Below are 23,158 nucleotides of genomic sequence, written 5' to 3'. Positions count from 1 at the left end.
AAACCTTGGAACTTATAAATGAGGGTTTGCACCCTAACAATGAGGCTTTGGACCCTAAAAATGAAACTGTGGGTCCTAAAAAAAGGCTATGGGTACTAAGAGACAGGCTTGGAGCCTAAATGTGAGGATTTGGGCCCTAAAAATGGGGCTTTACACCCTAAAAATGGGTCTTTGGACACTCAGAATGAGGCTTTGGGCATTGAGAAAATGAGGCTTTGAGCCCTAAATGAGGAGTTTGGACCCTGAAAATGAGGCTTTGGGTCCTCAAAATTGCAGACTGGATCCTAATATTTGGCTATGGTTCCTGGAAATGAGGTTTTGGTCCCTGAAAATGGCGCCTTTGAAACTAAAAATGAGGTTTTGGGCCCGAGAATGAGCATTTGGACCCTATAAATAAGGGGTTGGACTCTACAAATGAGGCTTCGGACCTTTAAAATCAGATTTTGGGGCTTAAAAATGACGCTCTGGGCTCTTAAAATGCGTCTCTGAACTTTAAAAGTGGGAACCTTGGAACTTATAAATGAGGTTTTGTACTCTAAAAATGTGGGTTTGGACCTTAAAAATGACTATTTGGACCCCCCAAAGGAGGCTGTGTTCATTTAAAAATTACATTTTTTGCCCTAATATTGAGGCTTGCTTTATAAAAATAACCCGGTGTTTAATCTTAAAAATGAGGCTTTGGACCTTTAAAATGTTGGTTTGGGCTCTAAACTTTTGCTTTTAGGCCTTCGCATAGGTTTTTTTGCCATTAAGTTTTAGGTTTCAGCTCTAAGAATGAGGCTTTTCTCCTAGACATGAGGGTTGGGACTCAAAAACGTGGAGCTGGATGTTAAAAAGGAGGGCTTTTTTTACCCAAAGCATGCGCAGATCTTGTAGCTAGAGAGGCAAGACTTTGGTGGTGGTGTTTATACCTCAGTTGGGCATGTCCTTGAGCAGCCTGATGGGACCTGCTCTGGGCATGGGGTTGGGCTGGAGACCTCACGATGTCCCCTCCAACCAGAATTATTCCATGATTTTAAGATTTTCCTCCGTAGAAAGACCCAATGTGACAAGCTCAGCTGGACAGGGTGACACTACAGACTCCCCGGTGAGACACATCTCACCCCCACACTGAGCTCCTGGTTCTGGGTAGGTCTCTCCATTTTGGCACTTCAACAAGGTCTTCCAATTCCCAGCCTGGCACCCTCAGATGCCCAGCTAATCCCTGAGCAATGGCAGCCCCTGCCAACCTCCACCTCCCTGTCCAGTTTTATTGCTGAGCATGACGTCGTATGGTATGGAATATCCCTTTGGTCACTTAGGGTCAGCTGTCCCAGCTGTGTCCCCTCCCAGCTTCTTGTGGACCCCCAACCTACTCACTGGCAGGGCAGCGCGGGGAGCAGAAAAGGCCTTAACGCTGTGCAAGCACTGCTCAGCAACGACTAAAACATCCCTGTGTTATCAACACTGTTTTCAGCACAAATCCAAAACGTAGCCCCATACAGGCTACTATGAAGAAATTTAACTCTATCCCAGACAAAAAACAGTACAGGTGGTTAACCCTGGTTTCCCATCACGCCTTAGGCTCATCAACTTTGGGGTAGTTAAACCTGGGGGCCCATCAACCATGGGTTGGTAAACCCCAGCATCCAATCTCCACAGGGGCCCATCACCCTCAGGGTGGTTAACCCTGGGACCCATAACCCCTTGGAGCCGCTCAGCTTTGGGGTGTCTAACCACGGGGGTCCATCACACCTTAGGCCCAGTCACCCTTTGGGTGTTTAACCCCAGGGGCTCATCAGCTTCGGAGCCCCTCCAGCTTTGGGGTGTTTAAGCCCAGGTGCCCATCACTCCTTGGGCCCATCAACCTTGAGGTACTTAACCCTGGGTTCCCATCACACTTGGGGTGGATAACCCTGGGAGCCCACCACCCCAGGGGCCCATCACCCTTGAAGTGGTTAAAGCCCATCAACCATTAGGCCCAACACCGTTGGGGCGGTTAACCCTGGGGGCCCATCGCCCTTGGGCAGTTAAAGCCAGGGCCCAACACCCTTTGGGCGCATCGTCCTTGGGGTGGTTAACCCCAGGGGCCCATCACCTTTGGGGTTTTTTACTCTTGGGGCCCATTAGCCTTTTGTCCCATCATCCTTGGGGTGATTAACCCTGGGCCCATCAGACCTGTGGTGGTTACCCTTTGGGCCCATCATATGTAGGGCCCATCACCCTTGGGGTTGTTAACCCTGGGGCCCCATCAGCCTGGGTGCCCGTCCCTTTTTGCTTTGAAGGACCTTGGGGCTGTGGTGCCCACTAAGGTGACCATAAGTAGCAACATGCGAAGAAGGTCATCACCATCCTGGGTGGCACTCGGAGGGGTGTGGCAGTAGGGTGTGTGCTCCTTCCTCTCCACTCAGCACTGATGAGCCAACCCTTTGAACACTGGGTCCAAGTCCTGGGCTACCAGTACAAGAGAGATGGAGTGACTGGGAGAGTCCAGTAAAGGGCCCCTGAGATGCTCCATGGCCGGGAGCCTCTTGGACGGGCTGTGTGAGCCAGACCTGTTCAGCCTGGAGAAGAGTTGGCTGTAGGAGGTCCCACCCAGGTGGGATCTCAGCAGTGGCAGTGACAGGACAAGAGGCGCAGGGCAAAAACCGAGACACAGAGTGACTTGGGAGGACACTTCTTTACTGTGGGGGTGACTGAGGCTCCTCGGGGAGGTTCTGGGGTCTCTAACCGTGGAGCGATAAAAGGCCACCTGGATGTGGCTACAGTGGGCTCCCTGGGGCTTGCCTGAGCCCCCCAGCACCCCTTGAAGGGCCCTGCTTCCCCCCAGGGTCTTCCAGGGGCCCTCCCGAGCAACCCAGGACGCTGTGAAGTTCCTTGCAGCCCCCCCAGGGACTCTCCCAAGCCACCCCCAGGACCCCATGAAGGTCCCAGCTGACCCCCAGGGACCCTCCTGAGCCCCCCAGCACCCCATGAAGGATCCTGCTGACCCCCAGAGACCCTCCCAAGCCCCTCCAGGACCCCATGAGGGTCTCTGCTGCACCCTGGGGACCCACAGGGTCTTTCCTGGGAGGCGGACAGCAGGTGACACTGGGGACACAGGAGGGGCTCAGCGCCTCCCCCAGGCCAGCGCGTGGAGGCGGTGAGCGGCATCGCGCAGCCGCCCACGGTGCTCAAGGCAGCAGTGCAGCCCAGGGGGGATGGGCGCCAGCCCCCCCCGCAGCCCCCAGCACCCAGCGGCGATGGTCCCCGTCGAATCGCTGTCCCCACCATGCAGCACCCCCCTGGCACACAGGTCCCCCCAGCATCCACCGGCTGCCAGCAAGGCCTCCAGGGCCACCATGGGTGCGTCATGGCCGCTGCGCCCTGGCCACCCCTCCAGTGCCCAGCCCAGGTACACTGCATCCCGCTCGGCCGGTGACGGAAGGGATGGCACCTGCGGTGGGCCACGACCCTCCAGAAGCCCCCGAGACTCCAGGTACCTGCAGGGACATGGAGACATTGAAGTCACTGGGAACACTGGCGTCACTGAGGACAGGGGGACACTGGGGTCACTGGGGATATTGGGGTCACCAGGGACACTGGGTCAGCAGGGACACTGGAGACATAGGGACACTGGAGTCACAAGGGACATTGGTGTCACTGGGGACATTGGGGACATTGGTGTCACCAGTGACAATGGGGTAACCAGTGACACTGGGGGGTCACCGGGCTGTGGCTCTCCAGCAGTCCCTGTGACACCAGGTACCTGTGGGGACACTGGGGACAACTGGGACACCTGGGGGTACCGTGGCAGTGGATGCAGCGGGGACACCAGTAACACTAGGGAAACCAAGAGCACCAGGGACACCAGGGACACTGAGGTCAGTGGGGGTGTGGGGTGGCCCTGGGCCACGTTCCCACAGCTGAGGATGGCAGCACTGGTGGGGACACTGGGGACAGGGGCACACTGGGGGCAGGATGGGCACTGGTGACCCTGCAGACAGGCTGGGCGCCAGCGTCAGCAGTGACGCCAGTGGGAGTGGGGCAGGGGACACTGGGACCATCCAGGCACTGGGGCAGAGCAGTGACACCAGTGGCACCAGTACAGTGCACCGACAGGACTGGGAGAGAGCCTTGCGGGCACCAGTGTCACCAGTGACCCCCTGAACCCCTCCCAGTAATCTCACCAACCCCTCCCAGTGCTCCCAGTGACCCCACAGAACCCTCCCAGTACCCCCTCACCGGTGCCAGGCATCCCTGAAGAAGGGCCAGGCGGCAGCGTTGTCCCCCACGGCCACCCCGGCACCCTCCACGTAGTCCCATGCGAGGGGCAGGACTCGCAGCAGCTCGGCCCCCCAGCGCTCTGGGGGCTCCCCCCGAGCCCCCAGCGCCCCAAAGAGGGCCACCGCCAGCGCCCCGAGGTACCCTGCGGGGACAGGGCTTTCAGAGGGGCTCCAGTGTCTCCTGCTCCCCTCTCCCCCCCTGCCTGGCACCCACCGGTGGGGTGGTGGTGGGTCATGCGCCCACTCTCGATGCTCACCCGGATCAGCGTCGGCAGCTCCCAGGCGTGCGGGTACCTGCATTGGCATCAGCCCTGTCCCCGTCCTCCCCTGTCCCCTCCCTGTCCCTGTACCCCCAGCCTTGTCCCTAGCCCCACGCCGCCACCCTGGTCCCCACTGTCCTTGTCCCTGCTATCCCCATCCCCCCTGGCCCCGCCACCTCCATCTCCCCCTCTCATCTGCTCTGTGACCCCTATGTCCCCTCTTCCCTATCGCTGTCCTCATGGTCTCTGTCCCCTAGGGCTCCCTGTCCCCTAGGGCTCCCTGTCCCCACTCCCCCAGCTCAGACATCCCCAGCCCCCCCAGCCCCACTGTCCCTCGCCTCCCAGCTCCAGCACCACCATATCCCCAATCCCCGGTCCTTGCCCTCTCCAGCTCCAACACCCCCGTGTCCCCATCCCCCTCTGTGTCCCCGTTCCCCCACCTCTTACACCCCCATGTCCCTGTTACCCCATCCCCATCACCTCATGTTGCCTTCCCTCAAGCTCTGACACCCTCATGTCCCTATCCCTCAAGCTCTGACACCCCCGTGTCCCCATCCCCATGTCCCCCCATCCCCCCTTCTCCCCGTCTCCCCATGTCCCCATCCCCCTATGTCCCCATCCCTCCAGCTCTGACACCCCCATGTCCCTGTCCCTGACTCCCCTATGGCCCTGACACCCCATTACCCAACAGCCCCATCTCCCCATCCCCACTATGTCCCCATCCCTCCATCTCTGATATTCTGGTGTCCCCACCCCGCTGTGTGCCCCTGCCCCTCGTGTCCCCATCCCCCCCAGCTCTAACATCCCCATGTCCCCATTGCCCCAGCTCTGACACCCCTGTGTCCCTGTTCCCATCCCCTCTGTCTCCCTGTCCCCTCCATGCCCCTGTCCCCGACACCCCTGTGTCCCCATTCCCCCTGCTCTGACACTCCCATTCCCCCATCCCCTCCATGTCCCTCTCCCCTCCAGCACTGACACCCCCATATCCCCATCCCTGACACCCGCTATGTCCCCATCCCTCCAGCTCTGACACCTCCGTTCCCCCCGTCCCCATGTGTCCCCCCATGTCCCCATCCCCCCCACCGCTGTCCTTTCCTGTGTCCTTGTCCCTACCTGAGGCCAATGGCCAGGCTACGCATGGCGGCCCCACAGCCAGTGCCGGTGGGGTTGAAGGGGATGCGGTAGCCCTCAGGCTCCCCAGGCCGCAGCTGCGAGGTGCCTGGGGGGGTTGGGGGCATGAGACCCCCTGACACCCCCTGACTCCCCCCAGACCCTCGGACCCCACTCACCCAGGATGCTGGTGGGCCCTGGCTTGCGGCCCTCCATGTCACCCATGGCAGCCACGTAGCGGCGAGCCAGCTCCTGCAGGAGGGCTTCCCCCTCCAGGCCTGGGGCGGGGGGGGTTAGTGAGGACCCCCCTGGACCACCCAAATGGGATTGGAGGGAGAGGCCCCGTGCAACCCCCAAAACTGAAGGGGAAACGGAAGACACCCATTGCACCACCCCCAAATGGTTGGGAAAGGGAACACTGCCCCATAGACAACCCAAAACTGAAGAGGAAGGAGGACACACCCCAAGGACCCCCACAAGTGGAGGGAAAAGGGGACACCCCCCCCTTAGATCCACCCAAAACTAGAGGGGAAGGGTGACACCCACCCATGGATGCCTCAAAACTGAAGGGAATAAGGGGACACCACCCATGGGCTCCAAAACTGGAGGGGAAGGGCGACATCCTCCATGCACCCCCCCAACAGGAGGGGAAGCAGAACAATGTCCATGAACACCCCAAAACTCAGGAGAAATGGGGAATCCTCCTGAGCACCCCAAATTGGGTGGGAAAGGGGTAACCACCACCACCACCCCCCCAAGGTCCACAAAATTGGGAGGGGCAAATGGGGCCCCCCAGCACCCAGCATGGGAGGAAAGGGAACATAAATTCCCACAAACTCTGGGGAAAAATAGGACCCCCCCCAAAGGGAAATGGGGACCCCCCCCAATTTTTTTGGGGGGGGAAATAGGGAGCCTCACTTGAGCCCCTAAAAGAGGGGTGGAATTAGGATGCTCCCAAGCCCCCTCCAGGGCTGGCCGGGGACCCCCAAAAGCCCCTCCCAGGGACCCTCCAGTTTCGGTCAGGGGTATAACAGAGACCCCCAAACCTCCCCAGGGACACCCCCATACAGCCCAGGGGTATAACAGGGACCCCTAACACCACCCCCGGACCCCCACCATGCAGCCCAAGGCATATAACAGGGACCTCCAAACCCCCCCAGGGAACCCGCATGCAGCCCAGGGGTATAACAGGGACCCCCCACCCCCCCCACACCCACCCCGGAACACTCCACTGTGGACCTGGGGTACAATGGGGACACCATCCCCTGGGGACCCTCCCCTGTGTCTGTGGGGTGCAATGGAGACCCCTGCTGCCCCACCCCCTCCAACCTGTGGCCAGGCCCTCGGCGGTCGCGAGGTGGAGGACGGTGTCATCACTGACGGGCCACTCGGGGGGCTCAAGGGTGATGGCCTCCAGCCCCCCCAGCTCGGCTAGCTCAGCATGGATCTGGGGTCCCGAGGTGCAGTACTCCCAGCGGCCCCCCCGGTACCCAAGCGCATCCCCCACCCCGCTCAGCACCATGGCCGCTTCATAGGCTTCCACTGAGGGCACCCTGGGGGAAACAGTGAGGCTTCAGGGGGGGCGCCAGCGGTGGGGGGTATGCCGGGAACCCCCGGGGGCACTCACGTCTCCTCCATTGCGGTAGCAGCTGGGGACGCCCATCAGGTTCGGGGCACAGGGCCAGCGCTGGCCAGAGGCCCTTAAGGAGGATGAGGACACCCTGTGGATTCGGGGGCGGACAGGGGCGCTGTCCCCATGGGGATGAGTGGTGAGGGACCCCAGGGCCTCTGTCCCTGGGGGTTGGCAGGGAGGGGAAAGGCTCCAGGGGGCCCCGAAAGACACTGAGAGGGGACTGGGGGGCTCTGGCGGGCACCCAGAGGGGCATGGAGGGACATGGCGGGGGGGGGTGTACCCAAAGAGGGCTGAGGATACCCAAAGGGTCATGGAGGACCCTGGGGAGGCACCCTAAGGGTACTGGGGGACACCCAAGAGGGAGACAGGGGACACCCAAAGCGACCCGAGGGGTACCCCAAAGGGGCATGGAGGCACATGGGACGCACCCAAAGGGGCCTGGGGGCACATCCAAAGGGGCACACAGGCACATGGGGGGCACCCAAAAGGGCCGCGGGGGGCACCCAAAGGGGACACCCAGAGGGGACAGAGGTGTCAAAAAGATTTGGGGCACAGAGGGATGGGTTTTAGCAAGCCCCAGGGGAAGGCAGTGACAAGGAGAAAAGGAGCATCTCCAAGGAAAAATGTTTCTGCCAAATATTTTCCCATATTTATTTCACTGGGACGCGGCAAAAACATGGCCCTGAGCCATATTTTGGGGTGAGAACCCCCAAACCTGCTATTGCCTGGGTCCCGCCAGGATGGGGCAGCGATATGCAGCCCTGCTCTGACAACCGTGGCCGGCTCCGGGTTTTGCTGCTCAAAATATAGTAAAAAAATGGTATAAAATAGTATAAAAGTAAAAAAGTATAAAAAAATATAGTAAATTTTGCTGCTCAAAAATAGTAAAATTAGTCTTTGGTGGTGGGCAGCGAGTGGTTAAAAGATCGTCCTTAAATTTCAGAGCCTTAATGATGGAGTCAAGCAGCAAAGCCTCAGGCCCCATGCCAGTCCCAGGAAAGTGTAACTCCTGGCTGCCCAGCACCAGGTTTTCATCTTCTTTTTTTGGCCCAAATTATGCCAAATGAGACACAAATCCTTGATCTGTTGGTAAAAATCCTGTTTGGGGGGGTGGGGGGTGGGGGGGTGTGACAGGTGGTTGGTAGTAAAATAGGTGAATAATGAGGTTTAACATTCATTGTCAATTTGGAAAAACTAAAAAAAAAAATGGGTGTACAATTTTTTTGACATATTTTTGTTTGGACGTACAGGAATTGTGGCAGGGTACCCCCAAACCCTGCGGGTCAGGTTCAGGACAGGGGCAGGACATCCACAAACCCTGCAGGTCATGGGCCAGACAGGGACAGGGCACCCCGAACCCCATGGATAAGGGCCAGGACTGGTGCAGGGTAAGCCCCAAACCCTGTGGGTCACAGCCATGACAGGGGTAGAGAACCCCAAACCCCATGAGTCAGTGCCAGGACAGGGGCAAGAAACATCCAGAGTCTGCAGGTAAGGGCCAAGACTGGAGCAGGACACCCCCAAACTGCACAGGTCAGGGCCAGGACAGGGGCAGGGCACCTCCAAACTCCATGAGTCTCGGCTACGACAGGGGCAGGGCACCAGGAACCTACGGGTGATGGCCGTGACAGGGCAAGGCACCAACAAGCCCCAGTGGAGAGTGTCAGAACAAGGGCCGAGAGCCCCCAAACCCCACGGGTAGTGGCCCAGACAGGCACAGGGCACACCAAACCCAGCGGATCAGGTCCAGAACAGGAGCAGGGCACCCCCAAACCAAGTTGGTCATGGAAAGAGAGGGGGCCAGGAACCCCCAAACCTCAAGGTTCAGGGCCAGGACAGGGGCAGGGTACTCCCAAGCTGCACTTGTAGCAGGCAAGACAGGGGTAAAGAACCCCAAACCTCACAGGTCAGGGCCATGACAGGGACAAGGCAGGTTGAAATCCCTGTGGGTCACGGCCAGGTCAAGGGCAGGGAACACCAAACCCCATGGATCACAGCCAAGACAGGGGCCGGGCACCCCCAGACTCTGCGTGTCAGGACCAGGACGGGGCAGGGCACACCCAGACCCTGCAGTTCTATGCTGAGACAGGGGAACGGCCACCACAAACCCTGCAGGTCACGGCCTAGAAAGGGGCAGCGTACTCTAAAATCCAGTGAGTCTCGGTGGCAGCGGGGAAAGGGCACCCCCAAACCCCACAGGAAAGGGCCAGTACTGGGCCAGGGCACCCCAAAACCCCATGTGTCATGGCTAGGACAGGGGCAGGGCACCCGCAAACCCCAAGGTTCTTGCCCAGCACAGGGGCAGGGCACCCCCAGACCCCAGAAATCATAGCCAGGACAGGTGAAGGGAACCCCCAAACCCCACAGGTCACGGCCAGGACAGGGGCAGGGCACCCGCAAACCCCAAGGTTCTTGCCCAGCACAGGGGCAGGGCACCCCCAGACCCCAGAAATCATAGCCAGGACAGGTGAAGGGAACCCCCAAACCCCACGGGTCACGGCCAGGGCAGGGAAAGGGCACCCGCAAACCCCGCATGTCAGGGCCAGGATGGGGGCAGGACACCCCCAAACTGTGCAGGTCATTCCCTGGACAGGGGAAGGGACAGGCACCCCCAAATCCCATGGGTGTCGGCCAGAGCCAGGAAGGGTACCACCAACCCTTTTGGTGCTTTTGATGTCACCTGTGGTTTAGTGTCTGATGTGGCAGGATCAGGCCTTTGACATCAGCACGTGCTTGTGGTGTCACATGTGGCCGAGTAAGCTGATATGGCAGAACCAAGCACCTGGCTTGTGCAGGTTATTGTGATTTTACATGTGGCTGAGAAGCAAATGATGCAGGATCAGGCCCCTGGCATATGCAGGTGCTTCTGTTTTCACTTGTAGCTCAGTGTCTGACACGGCAGGATCAAGCCCTTGACATTTGCAGGTTCTTGTTATGCCACATGTGGCCGAGTAGCAAATGATGCACCATCAGGCCTCTGGCTTGTGCAGGTGCTTGTGATGTCAGTGCTGGCCGAGTAGCAGCTCTGACAGGATCAGGCCCTCGACTTTTGCAGGTGCTTGTCATGTCACTTGAGGCTGGGTAGCTGATAAGGCAGGATGAGGCCCCTGGATTGCGCAGATGCTTGTGATCTCACGTGTGCCTTAGTGGCCGATAGAGCAGAACCAAGCACCTCGCATCTGGAAGTACTTTTGACGTCACTTGAGTTAAGAGTGATTGATAGGGCAGGACCAGGCCCCTGGCTTGTGCAGGTGCTTATGATGTCACTTGAGGCTGGGTAGCTGATAGGGCAGGATCAGGCCCCTGGCTTGTTAAAGTTCTAGTCATGTCACATGTAGCTGAGTGACTGATAGGCCAGAACCAAGAACCGGGCCTCTGCAGGTGCTTGTGATGCCACGTGTGGCTGAGTAGCTGTTTACGGCAGGGTCACGCCCCCGACCTGTGCAGGTGCTTTTGATGTCTGTGACTGTTCATGCAGCTCCTGCTCCAATTTTGTCTAACGCGGCTCATGCTAAGGCCTCATGTATGCTGGCAGCAGCACCATTGGGCCAAAGCAAGAGCACCATGTAGGCAGGACAGGTTGCCAGAAAGAGCTAAAAGGGTGTATTGGGTTTGCGTGGCAAGGTTCGGGGGGGTGGGGCTACAGGGGTGGCTTCTATGAGAAGATGCCAGAAGCTGCCCCCATGTCCAACAGAGCCAGCGCCAGTCAGCTCCAGGACAGACCCGCCGCTGGCCAAGGCTAAGCCCATCAGCGACGGTGGTAGTGCCTCTGTGATAACGTATTTAAGAAGGGGAGAAAAAACTGCTGCACAACAGCAGCCGGGAGAGAGCAGTGAGACTATGTGAGAGAAACAGCTCTGCAGACACCAAGGTCAGTGAAGAAGCAGGGGGAGGAGGAGCAGAGATTCCCCTGCAAGCCCGTGGTGAAGACCATGGCTGTCCCCCAGCAGCCCATGGAGGCCCACGGTGGAGCAGATATCCACCCGCAGCCCGTGGAGGACCCCACGCCGGAGCAGATGGATGCCCGAAGGAGGCTCTGACCCCATGGGGAAGCCCGCGCTGGAGCAGGCTCCCGGCAGGACCTGTGGACCCGCGGAGAGAGGAGCCCACGCTGGAGCAGGTTTGCTGGCAGGACTTGTGACCCTGCGGGGGACCCACACTGGAGCAGGGGAAGAGTGTGAGGAGGAAGGAGTGGCAGAGACAACGTGTGATGAACTGACCGCAACCCCCATTCCCCGTCCCCCTGCACCGCTGCAGGGGAGGAGGTGGAGAAAATCGGGAGTGAAGTTGAGCTCGGGAAGAAGGGAGGGGGTGGGGGGAAGGTGTTTTAAGATTTGGTTTTATTTCTCAGTGCCCTACTCTGATTTGATTGGTAGTAAATTAAATTAATTTCCCCGAGTCAAGTCTGGTTTGCCTGTGATGGCAATTGCTGAGTGAGCGCCCTGTCCTTATCTCAAGCCACGAGCCTTCCGTTATATTTTCTCTCCCTTGCCCAGTGGAGGAGGGGTGATAGGGTGGCGTGGTGGGCACCTGGCGTCCAGCCAGGGTCAACCCGCCGCACCACACTTCCCGAAACAACAATGTAGGCACTTGCTAATTAATTGTAGTATCACCAATATTGTGTCATTACGGAGTATTTTAGTCCTATAAGCAGTTGGTAAGCTAACTTGAAGCACGTGTAAAGAACTGTGTGATTTTTTGCTTTCCCAGGAGACCAGATGGATCACCAGCAAATGCTGCACAGTCAGGTCCTTTTACTGGCAAGAAAAGCAGCCCTCTCCCAGCCATGGCAAAGCAGAGCTTTAGAAGGAAAAAGGGGGCAGGGAGGGGTGGGGAAAAGGGAAATGGGTTTGTACTTGATTTTACCATGGGGGTCCTCAACGTGCTGCACACGACTGATCCTCGTTTTACCTGTTGTCCCTGGGACTGAGTATTTGGGTTCAGGGCTGGTGAACTGAGCCATATTGGGGCCCCATGGGCAATGAGGTCTCCAAGTTCCCACCCAGGCTCCATTCATGCTGGGAGATGCTTACAAAGCCTGAGGAAAGAGCAGAAGAGTTACTAACAGGCTTCCCTGAAAAAGGCCAGGTTTTGATTTGTTTAATTTTGTTTTTTTCTATTTCAGTTCAAATCTCTCCACTTGGTCCTGCTCCTGTACCATCCGAGTCCTGTCTTACCAGAGAATACCAATGCTCTTGGCAAAATAACATTTTTTACGGTGATGGTGGCAAGACTCTGGAACAGGTTGCCCAGAGGAGTTGTGGATTCCCCATCATTGGATTTGTTCAAGGTCAGGTTGGACAGGCCTTTGAGCCACCTGATCTAATGAAAGATGTCCCTTTCACTAGGCAGGGAAGAGCATCTAAAGGCTAATTGGCTTGTGCTTGCCTCAGACCTGGATGGGTCACTTGCTCCGTGCACCCTGCATGCAGCTTTTCCCTGTAACGGGAGAGAAAGGAGGGTGATTGCCACCATATAAGTTCTGCCTCTTAATAAAGCAGAGTCTGAAATTATTTCTCATCCTATAGAATAAAATTCAAGCCTAGTGATGAAAATCCCATCAGGCACAATGGAGCTCATCATTGATGCTAAACTATGGCAAGGAAGGATGAGTCTCAGTACTTCACCTGTCTCAGCCACAGCAGTCAAATGGGATGAGGATGACCCTGTCTGCTGCTTCTGCTCTCTGTTACAGAGCGTGGGGAGTGGTGAGGGCAGGCAGAAATCTGGCAAGAGAAGTTGTGTCAGCTGCCAGGTGACCCTGGGGAGAGCATGCAATCGTCATAGAAATGCACTATGACATCTGGAGCCTGGGTGATGTAATCTGTGCTATTGCATCACCTGGCTGATCCGGGGCTGGGAATGTCCAGCCTGCAGGGCCAGACCTTCATGAGATCTGCTTGTCCTGTCTCAATGTGTATTTTCAGAGTGCACGAGACAGATTTTGAACATCAGCAGAGACTGGGGGAGCTTTCAAAAGCACCTGGTTTTTACAGTCCTTGCACTCAGTGATAGAGGTGACAAGTGACGTAGCAGTTGCAGAGGACAGCTGGGTAGCAGAGGGTTTGCCTGCTGAGTCTTCTGAGGAGAAAGGTAACCCACAAACTGAAGTGAGGGAGGAAGGGAATCCTACACAGGTTTTTGAAGGAGATGAGCACAGTAATGCTGGTGCTGGGAAAGACTTTTCTGCAGGTGCTGGATTGTGGAGAGCTGGTGTGTGGAAACCAGAGAGGAGATCGCTGCAGTGTTGAAAGCAGCTGAGTCCAGCTGCGCGGTGAGCTCAGCTGCAAGCTCCATAGCAGCGTACACTGACAGTGTTCAAGTATCTGAAATGGAGATTTGCTGAGCCCAGAAATTACAAGGGAGAATCAGCGTAGAAGAGGTAGTGGCAAAAGAGCTTAAAGGAGAAGCTGTGAATCAGCAGGAAGTGGTGCTTCTCTTGCAAAGAAGGTTGTGAAATATTTCAGGAGAAACATAAGCAGCAGCTACAAGTAGTTTGTGAATAAGGACAACAGGCCAGGAGTCAAAATGAAAATGCCTGAACAGCATTAAGCTGAAAATTGTTTGCCACTCCGGCAGAGTTTCACATGCATGCCATCCCATGCTGTAAAAATAATGTGCCTTTTGGGGAAAAGGAGGAAAGAAACCCACCAAACCTAAACCAAGAAGGTCGTCTTCTTTTCAGACCAAATCTCCACTGCCTGCCACACAAACCTTTCACTTATGCTCTGGTTTTGCCTGCTGAAAGGCTTTGCTTATTTGGTTCTCTTACCCTCCTGCAACAACCACCTCTCCAGGACTAAAGCATCCCTCCTCTCCTTTTACAGTCTTCCTCCTCTCCACCAAGCCTTGGTTCATCACAGGAGGAATGTTTCCTTTGGTCTTGCCTGCGTATCTGTTAGGAACTCCTTTGTCCTGGACCGACCTGGGTCTGGATCTGCAAATGGCCCGTGCTGTCCTTTGCCCCAGCTGTACCAAACCGCCAGCAAAGTCCTACCCTAACTGGAGGAGGAGCCTTTTTTCCAAGGTTGGGGAGGACCGTGCAGTGCAGGTGAGTAGGAAAGGAGGCAGCAAGGACTTTCTCTGGTTCTTGTTTCTGCTCCTCTGGGAAGATGGGGCAGTTCCCAACTCTGGTCTGACCTGGGCTGCAAAGGGAAGGGCCTGGAGGGAGCGTGGACTTGGATTACTAATGGGGGAGGTCCCGGACGACTGGAGGCTTGCCAATGTGACGCCCATCTACAAGAAGGGCCAGAAGGAGGATCTGGGGAACTACAGGCCTGTCAGCCTGACCTCGGTGCCAGGGAAGATTATGGAGCCATTCATCTTGAGGGCGCTCACAAGGCATGTGCGGGACAACCAGGGGATCAGGCCCAGCCAGCACGGGTTCATGAGAGGCAGGTCCTGCTTGACCAACCTGATCTCCTTCTATGACCAGGTGACCCGCCTAGTGGATGAGGGAAAGGCTGGGGATGTGGTCTGCCTGGACTTCAGTAAGGCCTTTGACACCGTCTCCCACAGCATTCTCCTAGAGAAGCTGGCGGCTCACGGCTTAGACAGGTGTACTCTGCGCTGGGTCAAAAACTGGCTGGACGGCCGGGCCCAGAGAGTTGTGGTGAATGGAGTTCAATCCAGTTGGTGGCCGGTCATGAGCGGTGTTCCCCAGGGCTCAGTTTTGGGGCATGTCTTGTTCAATATCTTTATCAATGATCTGGATGAGGGGATCGAGTGCACCCTCAGTCAGTTTGCAGACGACACCAAGTTGGGTGGGAGTGTTGATCTGCTCGAGGGTAGGAAGGCTCTGCAGAGGGACCTGGACAGGCTGGATCGATGGGCTGAGGCCAACTGTATGAGGTTCAACAAGGCCAAGGGCCGGGTCCTGCACTTCGGCCACAACCCCATGCAGCGCTACAGGCTTGGGGAAGAGTGGCTGGAAAGCTGCCTGGCGGAAAAGGACCTGGGGGTGTTGGTTGACAGCCGGCTGAAGATGATCCGGCAGTGTGCCCAGGCAGCCAAGAAGGCCAACAGCATCCTGGCCTGTATCAGAAATAGCGTGACCAGCAGGAGTAGGGAAGTGATTGTGCCCCTGTACTCGGCACTGGTGAGGCCGCACCTCGAATACTGTGTTCAGTTTTGGGCCCCTCACTACAAGAAGGACGTTGAGGTGCTGGAGCGTGTCCAGAGAAGGGCAACGAAGCTGGTGAAGGGTCTGGAGAACAAGTCTGATGAGGAGCGGCTGAGGGAACTGGGGTTGTTTAGCCTGGAGAAGAGGAGGCTCAGGGGAGACCTTATGGCTCTCTACAACTACCTGAAAGGAGGTTGTAGCGGGGGGGGTGTCGGTCTCTTCTCCCAAGTAACTAGTGACAGGACAAGAGGTTGGCCTCAAGTTGCACCAGGAGAGGTTTAGATTGGACATGAGGAAAAATTCCTTTACTGAAAGAGTGGTTAAACATTGGAACAGGCTGCCCGGGGAAGTGGTTGAGTCCCCATCCCTGGAAGTATTTAAAAGACGTGTAGATGAGGCGCTTAGGGACGTGGTTTAGTGGGCATGGTGGTGTTGGGTTGACGGTTCGACTCGATGATCTTAGAGGTCTTTTCCAACCTTAATGATTCTATGACTCTATGATTTGCGATGGCAAACCAAACTTTCCCACTTGAGCACGCAAACTACAACGTCACGATCCCAAGGGGCTCAAGTCTGTAAGACTCGGAAAGACTTAGTTGAGAAAATAACGAGTCCAAATGAACAGCATCTCCAAGGTCTGAGCACAGCACTACGCTATAAGCTTTAGTGACTGAACCTCTACTTTTCTACACAAATGCTAGTGATCTCCATAGAGAGAAAGCTGGTTTAGCCAGTTCTCCTCCAAAGCCCTTACACTGGTAAATCCAAACGAACATGAGGGCCCTTCTGCAGATAGCCACAGCAAGCAGAAAGGCAATCATCTATTAAATTCATCTGGAAACCCATTCCAGCAGAAAACAGAATCCTTACCAGACTGTTGGCAAAACTCCCCACATCTTCGGGCTGGCGGGACGTCAGCGACATATCCGCACCTCTGATGTTTGGGGTCCACCACAACGATGGTTTCCATTCTGTCACATCCTCTGAGCTAAAGCTGCCGGCAGGAGCTGGCTCATCCTGGGACTCGGTACCACTCAGGCACGCGACCTGCAGTCCGGAAGTACCCCTGAAAAGACCTCAACGGCCTGCATTAACACACCGGCACGCACTTGAGATAGAAACACTGCCAAGTCATCTCTTATTTGCCACAGATACAGAGGACCAAATTTAGCAAGTTGAGCCTTACTTCTGCTGAAACCTTTCTTACAGACAGCTCATTTTCTGTGTTCAGAAACTGTAATAAAGGCCTGTTGCAGTGTAAAGGCTTGAACTCTGCCTACGGTGAAGAAGCCGTTTGGACAAGCCCCAGTTTTCTTTCCTCACTGCTGCCTTGCTTCCCAGAAATCCATCAATACCAAAAGCTCTGTAGGAAGACTGTATAAAAAAGCCAACTGCAAGTGCCCTTACTTGCTACTATTTTTGTCAGGCAGCATTCTAGGAAGAAACCAGCTTTTCCCGCTAGTTTTGCTACAGCTTCATTACTTTTACAGATGACACTTCTTACCTCTGCTACTCCAGTACAGCCTCACAGCCCAGCAAAATCATACTGCAGGTAGGAAACCTTCACCATACAAAGATGGGCACGCTACAGGAATACGTTATTCTCAAAGAACAGAGTCTCAACCACTCTTCCTCTTGCTTACCGAAGTTCAGAGAGTGTTAGAAAAACAACAACAACAACAACAAAGCGGTGTTCTTATTCACATTTTATGGAGCCCCTTATATCAGCTGTTCAGCATTAAGTCCAACTCCAGTCTGAACCCCAGAATAAGAAATACCATCTCAAAATTTCTGGAAAAAGGAAGGGCTTTGAGGTGGCAAGACCAGAGAACGTTCATGAAAGCACCATCATGCAAGTACACATGCCTTATCACAGACCACCTGCTCCGTTACCTAAGTAAGTGATGTTGTCAGCTAACCTGCAGCCACTGACATCTGGAAAATAGCACAAGGTCTCTTGTTCATCAGCGCTGAGCACATAGGTTGGAATTGGAGCTGGGAGGAAAAGCATATGCAGTCAGCCCGGTTTCATTCAAATCCATTAAGGTAAGTCCAGTTCACATTTACGAGGAATCGCAGCAGGTCCCACCTGTCCCTCCAGACCCCAGCACCACTCCTGAGGAGCCTCCCGAGGAGCAGTAAGCACAGAACAAGAAACCTTCCTTCAAAATAAGGCCCACAGCCTGCTGTTTCAGCAAGAGGCATACAGCACCAGCTAAGAATAACCTCTGCTTTAACTACCCCTAGCACCACCATCTCTGTAAGGAGACCAGCTCCTAAATGACCCCCAGCCCTAAAAACACACATCTTCCCTAGGGCAATGCTAGAGGAAATATTAGAGCGCAGGGACACCTGGTCATTCAGTTTAAGCTGATGGGGAGAAGGACAGGGGACTAGAAAGAGAAAAATCAGACAAGAGAGAAGACAGAGGAGCCAACAGAGAAAGGTACAGGGAAAAGGCTAGAGATATGGAGAAATCCAGACAAATAGGGACAAGGAGCCCTGCAGAGACATGGAGGAAGAAAAAGTAGGATCAAGGAGCAGGACAGAGGGACAGAGACAGGGAAGGGGAGGAGAAGAAGAAGGAAGGGGGGATAGAGGAAGACAGGGACAGGGAACAGGTTGTACTGTTATAGAAGAAATTTGATTAACTGTATTTTTCTCTCTGAATAATCTCGTGTAGCATTAGTGGCTTAGCATTAGCACCTAAAGTAGCTGAAGCCTTAGGCCGCAAGAGCTGACCAAGCGTAAACTTTTTGATAAAACTAATGCTGCTAACAAAGAACTCACTGAATTCAGCAGATACAAGCGGAATGAAGAAGAAAAGGATGGAGACAATTCCAAGAGAATGAGGTAACTTCAGAAGGTGGCCAGCCCAGCGCCAGTGAAAACCAGTAAGAAATCAAGAGACCACTGACCAGAATTAAGTGATTGGACTTGGGGTTGGACTTGGGGATCAGGTGATGGGTGGTACGAGTATAACTGAGAGGCATGAACTGGGGTAGGGGTCCCTCTCCAGAGGCACCCAGCTCAAGCTGTAACCTAAGAACTAATAAAAGACTAATTGGAAACCTTCACTCGGACTTTGTATTCTCAGCCGGATCCTAGGGTCAGATCCTGTTACGGTGGCCAGCGTGTGTAAATCCATAACAGTACAGATAGAGAGAGAAGAAGGAGGACAGTGAAAAGGACAGAGAGGACTAAGAAATAAAGAGAGGGTCAGATCTGGATGAAGAGACTGAGAAGGGAAAAAACCAGCAATGAGCTGGAGGAAGAGGAAAAGAGGGCTGAGAAGCAGGAAAAAGGAGGAGAGGACAAACAAAAGGGAGAGCCAGCTGGACAGGGGTGTATAGCAAGAAACGATGGGACAGGCAGCAGGACAGAGAAATAAAGACAGAAAAGATGGGGACAGGAAGCAGGACAGAGGGACAGTGAGAGGAAAAAAGGGGCAGGGAGCAGGACAGAGGGGGAGAAAGAAGCAGCAGAGACAGACGGATAGAGAGAAGAGAAAGAAAGATAGGAAGAAAGACATGGGATAGAGAGAGAAAGAGAAGGAAAGGGAGCAGGACAGGGCATTACAGAGAGAGAGAAAAAAGGGACAGGGAGGGAGGACAAAGGGAAAGACAGGCAAAAATAAGAGACAGAGCAGGACACAGATGGAGGAAAAAAAGCCTGGGTTGGGCAGCAGGACAGAGAGTTGGAGAAGGAAAAAACAGCATTGGGCTGCAGACAGAGATGGAGTGAGAAATGACAGGGAGCAGGACAGAGTGACAGACAGAGGGGGAAACCTGAAGAGGAGCAGGACAGAAAAATAGAGCGAGGGAGATGGGGAGAAATACAGAGAAACAGAAAGAGAGTGAGAGGGGCAGGGAGCAGGACAGAGAGATGGAGCAAGGAGGGAAAAAGAGATGGGCAGCAGAACAAAGGGAAGGAGAGACAAGAACAGGGGCAGGCAGCAGGACAAAGGGATGGAAGAGGAATAAAATAGTGACAGGTTGCAGGACTGAGATGGATGAATTAAAAAAAAAAAAGACACAGGGAACAGGTCAGTGACAGAGAAAAAAGGAACAGGGAGCAGGACAGCATTGGAGGAAAAAAACAACTGCGATGGGCAGCGGGACAGAGAGATGGAGAAAGGAAAAATACTGAGCAAGAGTGAGAGGAAAGAAGGGACAGCCAGCAGGACAGGGGGATATAGTGAGAAAGGATGGAACAGGGAACGGCACAGAGAAAGACAGAAAAGAGAAAAAGGACAGAAGGACAGCAAGAGGAAAAAAGATTCAGGGACTTGGACAGAGACGGAGAAAGAAGCAGCAGGGAAAGAAGAAGAGAGGGAGAAAGAGGGAGAGGGAGCAGGAGAGAGAAAGAAAAATAAGGGCTGGGGGCAGGATAGAGATTGCAAAAAAAGCCTGGAGTGGGCAGCAGGATGGAGAGGGAGTAAAAAATAGGGGCAGCAACTGGGGTGGGGAGCAGGACAGAAGGATATAGCAAGAAACGATGGGACAGGGAGCAGGACAGAGTGACAGACAAGAATAACAACAGAGAAAGAGAAAAGCAGGGATGGTGAGCAGCACAGAGGGATGGAGAAAGAGAGAGGGGTATCAGGAGCCCTGCAGAGAGATGGAGGAAGAGGTGAGGAACGGTCAGGGAGCAGCAGAAAGGGACAGAGAGATAAGAGATGAACAGGAAGAACAGGAACAGTGGGATACAGAATGAAAAAACACAGTGACAGTGAACGGGACAGAACAATAGAGAGCAAGAAAGAGAAGCAGAAGGAAGGAGGGAGAGGGGATGACAAGGATAGGGAAGGGAACATACAGGCAGAGAGAGACAAAGGACAGAGAACAGGCCAGAGAGACTGTGAAAAACAGAGAGGGATGCAGATCAGGACAAAGAGATGGAGAAGGAAAAAACTGCAGTGGGCTGCAGGACAGAGAGAGACAGAAAAAAAGAGGCACAGGGAACAGGAAAGAGGGGCGAGGAGGAAAGGAAAGGGAGAGGTAGGATGACAGAGAAAGACAGACTTGGAGAAAAGAGAAAGGGGGCACAGGGAGCAAAGCACAATAACAGAGAGAGGAAGAGAGGTACAGGGAAGCAAAAAAAAAATACACAGAGGGAAATGGGGGTGGGTGGGCAGGGAGGTACTGAGATGCAGAAGAGGGGTGACATGATCCCAAGGGCCCGGGACTCACTGGAGCTCTGACTCTCTGCACTGCCAGGCAAATTTTACAGTTCAGGCACTTCTTTGTCTGTCTGTCTGTCTGTCCTTTCCTTCCTTCCTTCCTCTTCTGTAGCTCCAGTTGCTTGACTGTCCTCCACCTAAAAGAATACATTGGTGTCTTACAGCTCTTAGAACATGAGGCTTCCTAGACACACAGCCATGCACATGCACACACACACTACCTGGCTGTACCGTACTCTTCCTTACATATACAGACCCCACAGCGCACGTTGGTGATCTGGTCTGCTGAGGACTACTCAGAGGGACCCTTCCTCTCCCAGAGAGGCCGGCCATCTCTTGTCTGCAGCTGAAGACAGCAGCTGGCAGGATCCCCTTCATTTCATCCTCCAGCTGCTTTACCTTTTTCTGGTCTCTTCAGCATCAGCCACGGCAGCACCTCTCCAAAGCCAGTAAGTGTCCACCTGGCCCTTTTCACCCATGCCGCCAGGACAACAAGGTGAGAGACAGCCCATGCAAACCAGAGCCAGATGCAGTCAGGGACATCCCCAGGGGAGGAATGGACAACAAGCCCGCAGTGCGGCCTCTGAGAGAGGAAAAAACAAGCAACCATGATTACCGCAGCTGGCTCCAGGCTGGAGACCCTTCTGCTGCAGGAGCTCCTGCAGGCACTGCTCCTTCCCTGCACTGATGGCACCTGTGTTAATGGAGGATCGAGCGCGTCTGAGGCTCTGCTTGCTGCTGCTGCCAGGACAGGCCGTGGGGTGGCCTGGGGTTGCGGGACAGGCCTCAGGGGAGGTGCTGGGGCCGGGGCAGCTGCAGGGAGTAAGCGGGGCTGGGGCGGCTCAGGGGGTCTCTGGGAGTTGAGGTACCTGGTGCCTATGCCCAGGGGGGGTCTGTCTCCATCTCCTTCCCCTCCCCAGCTCTCGGGTCACTCCCGGGGCTGCCCCGCCCGGGCCCGACTCCAGCTGACCAGGAGCCCGTCGCACCGGATGGTTTGGAGCTCCCCCCCCCGCCACCCCCGGGTGGCCAGTGGGCAGGAGACACCCCCGCGCTCTCCCGAGGGCCTTGCTGCTCACAGAGGGCCCTGGTCCTCACCTCAGCCGGGCCACAGCTGGAGCAGCGACTGCGCCTCCCGAGACCAACATGGCTACCAGGAAACCCTGTGCCACAGGACAATAGCTCCCGGCATGCCCTGGGAACCAACATGGCCACACAGCAGCCCCGTGCCCCAGAACTACAGATCCCGGCATGCCTCGGAGTGCTCCTTCCTGCTGCCTGACCCTGCGGGGACTCCGTCCGTCCGTCCGTCCGTCGTCCCCCCCGCCCCGGCCCAGCCCCGCCCCCCCACAGGCCCCATGGCCGCGTCCGCGGGGTGGAGCAGCGAGGAGGAGGAGGAGGAGGAGGAGGAGGGAGGGAGGGACAGACAGACAGACAGACAGAGCGGCAGAGCGGCAGAGAGGGGCAGGGCAGGGCAGGACAGTGGGGTGGGAGACGTAGGGGAGTGGCATAGAGGGACGGGGAGAATAGGGAGGAGCTGGGCAGGGAGTGGAGAAAGGAGAAATACTGATGAGGAGCGGGCAGAGGGACAGAGCGGGAAAGAGCTGGAGGGGAAGGGGGGCAGGGGGACTTGGAGACCTCATTGCCCATGGGGCCCCAATATGGCCCAGTTCACCAGCCCTGAACCCAAATACTCAGTCCCAGGGACAACAGGTAAAACGAGGATCAGAGTCGTGTGCAGCACGTTGAGGACCCCCATGGTAAAATCAAGTACAAACCCATTTCCCTTTTCCCCACCCCTCCCTGCCCCCTTTTTCCTTCTAAAGCTCTGCTTTGCCATGGCTGGGAGAGGGCTGCTTTTCTTGCCAGTAAAAGGACCTGACTGTGCAGCATTTGCTGGTGATCCATCTGGTCTCCTGGGAAAGCAAAAAATCACACAGTTCTTTACACGTGCCTCAAGTTAGCTTACCAACTGCTTATAGGACTAAAATACTCCGTAATGACACAATATTGGTGATACTACAGTTAATTAGCAAGTGCCTACATTGTTGTTTCGGGAAGTGTGGTGCGGCGGGTTGACCCTGGCTGGACGCCAGGTGCCCACCACGCCACCCTATCACCCCTCCTCCACTGGGCAAGGGAGAGAAAATATAACGGAAGGCTCGTGGCTTGAGATAAGGACAGGGCGCTCACTCAGCAATTGCCATCACAGGCAAACCAGACTTGACTCGGGGAAATTAATTTAATTTACTACCAATCAAATCAGAGTAGGGCACTGAGAAATAAAACCAAATCTTAAAACACCTTCCCCCCACCCCCTCCCTTCTTCCCGGGCTCAACTTCACTCCCGATTTTCTCCACCTCCTCCCCTGCAGCGGTGCAGGGGGACGGGGAATGGGGGTTGCGGTCAGTTCATCACACGTTGTCTCTGCCACTCCTTCCTCCTCACACTCTTCCCCTGCTCCAGCGTGGGTCCCCCGCGGGGTCACAAGTCCTGCCAGCAAACCTGCTCCAGCGTGGGCTCCTCTCTCCGCGGGTCCACAGGTCCTGCCGGGAGCCTGCTCCAGCGCGGGCTTCCCCATGGGGTCAGAGCCTCCTTCGGGCATCCAT

At 55.5% G+C, this 23,158-nt stretch overlaps 1 protein-coding gene and 1 long non-coding RNA gene across 3 annotated transcripts; both read right to left on the bottom strand.

Annotated features, from left to right (window-relative positions):
* Positions 1 to 2,640: 2,640 nt before the first annotated feature.
* On the bottom strand, positions 2,641 to 8,343 carry LOC143173363 (ADP-ribosylhydrolase ARH1-like). Its single transcript, XM_076363588.1, has 7 exons — positions 7,242 to 8,343; positions 6,944 to 7,167; positions 5,794 to 5,892; positions 5,618 to 5,723; positions 4,459 to 4,538; positions 4,204 to 4,387; positions 2,641 to 3,461 (listed from the first exon to the last, which is right to left on the bottom strand). The coding sequence occupies exons 1-7, from the start codon at positions 7,250 to 7,252 to the stop codon at positions 3,089 to 3,091; spliced, it is 1,077 nt and encodes a 358-aa protein (XP_076219703.1). The 5' UTR covers positions 7,253 to 8,343; the 3' UTR covers positions 2,641 to 3,088.
* A 2,675-nt stretch (positions 8,344 to 11,018) lies between these two features.
* LOC143173362 (uncharacterized) lies at positions 11,019 to 21,711 on the bottom strand. 2 transcript variants are annotated; one of them, XR_012997535.1, is made up of 6 exons: positions 21,647 to 21,711; positions 20,951 to 21,134; positions 20,562 to 20,688; positions 16,240 to 17,364; positions 12,159 to 12,285; positions 11,019 to 12,047 (listed from the first exon to the last, which is right to left on the bottom strand). It is a non-coding gene; the product is annotated as an uncharacterized LOC143173362 (long non-coding RNA). The 2 variants fall into 2 exon arrangements; XR_012997534.1 differs by having other exon boundaries at positions 11,019 to 12,285.
* Positions 21,712 to 23,158: the final 1,447 nt, after the last annotated feature.

This window comes from Aptenodytes patagonicus, unplaced genomic scaffold, assembly GCF_965638725.1.
Source record: "Aptenodytes patagonicus unplaced genomic scaffold, bAptPat1.pri.cur scaffold_71, whole genome shotgun sequence".
Taxonomy (NCBI): Eukaryota; Metazoa; Chordata; class Aves; order Sphenisciformes; family Spheniscidae; genus Aptenodytes; species Aptenodytes patagonicus.
The sequence above is the reverse complement of the archived record's forward strand: the minus strand, read 5'-3'. Positions and strand labels throughout refer to the sequence as shown.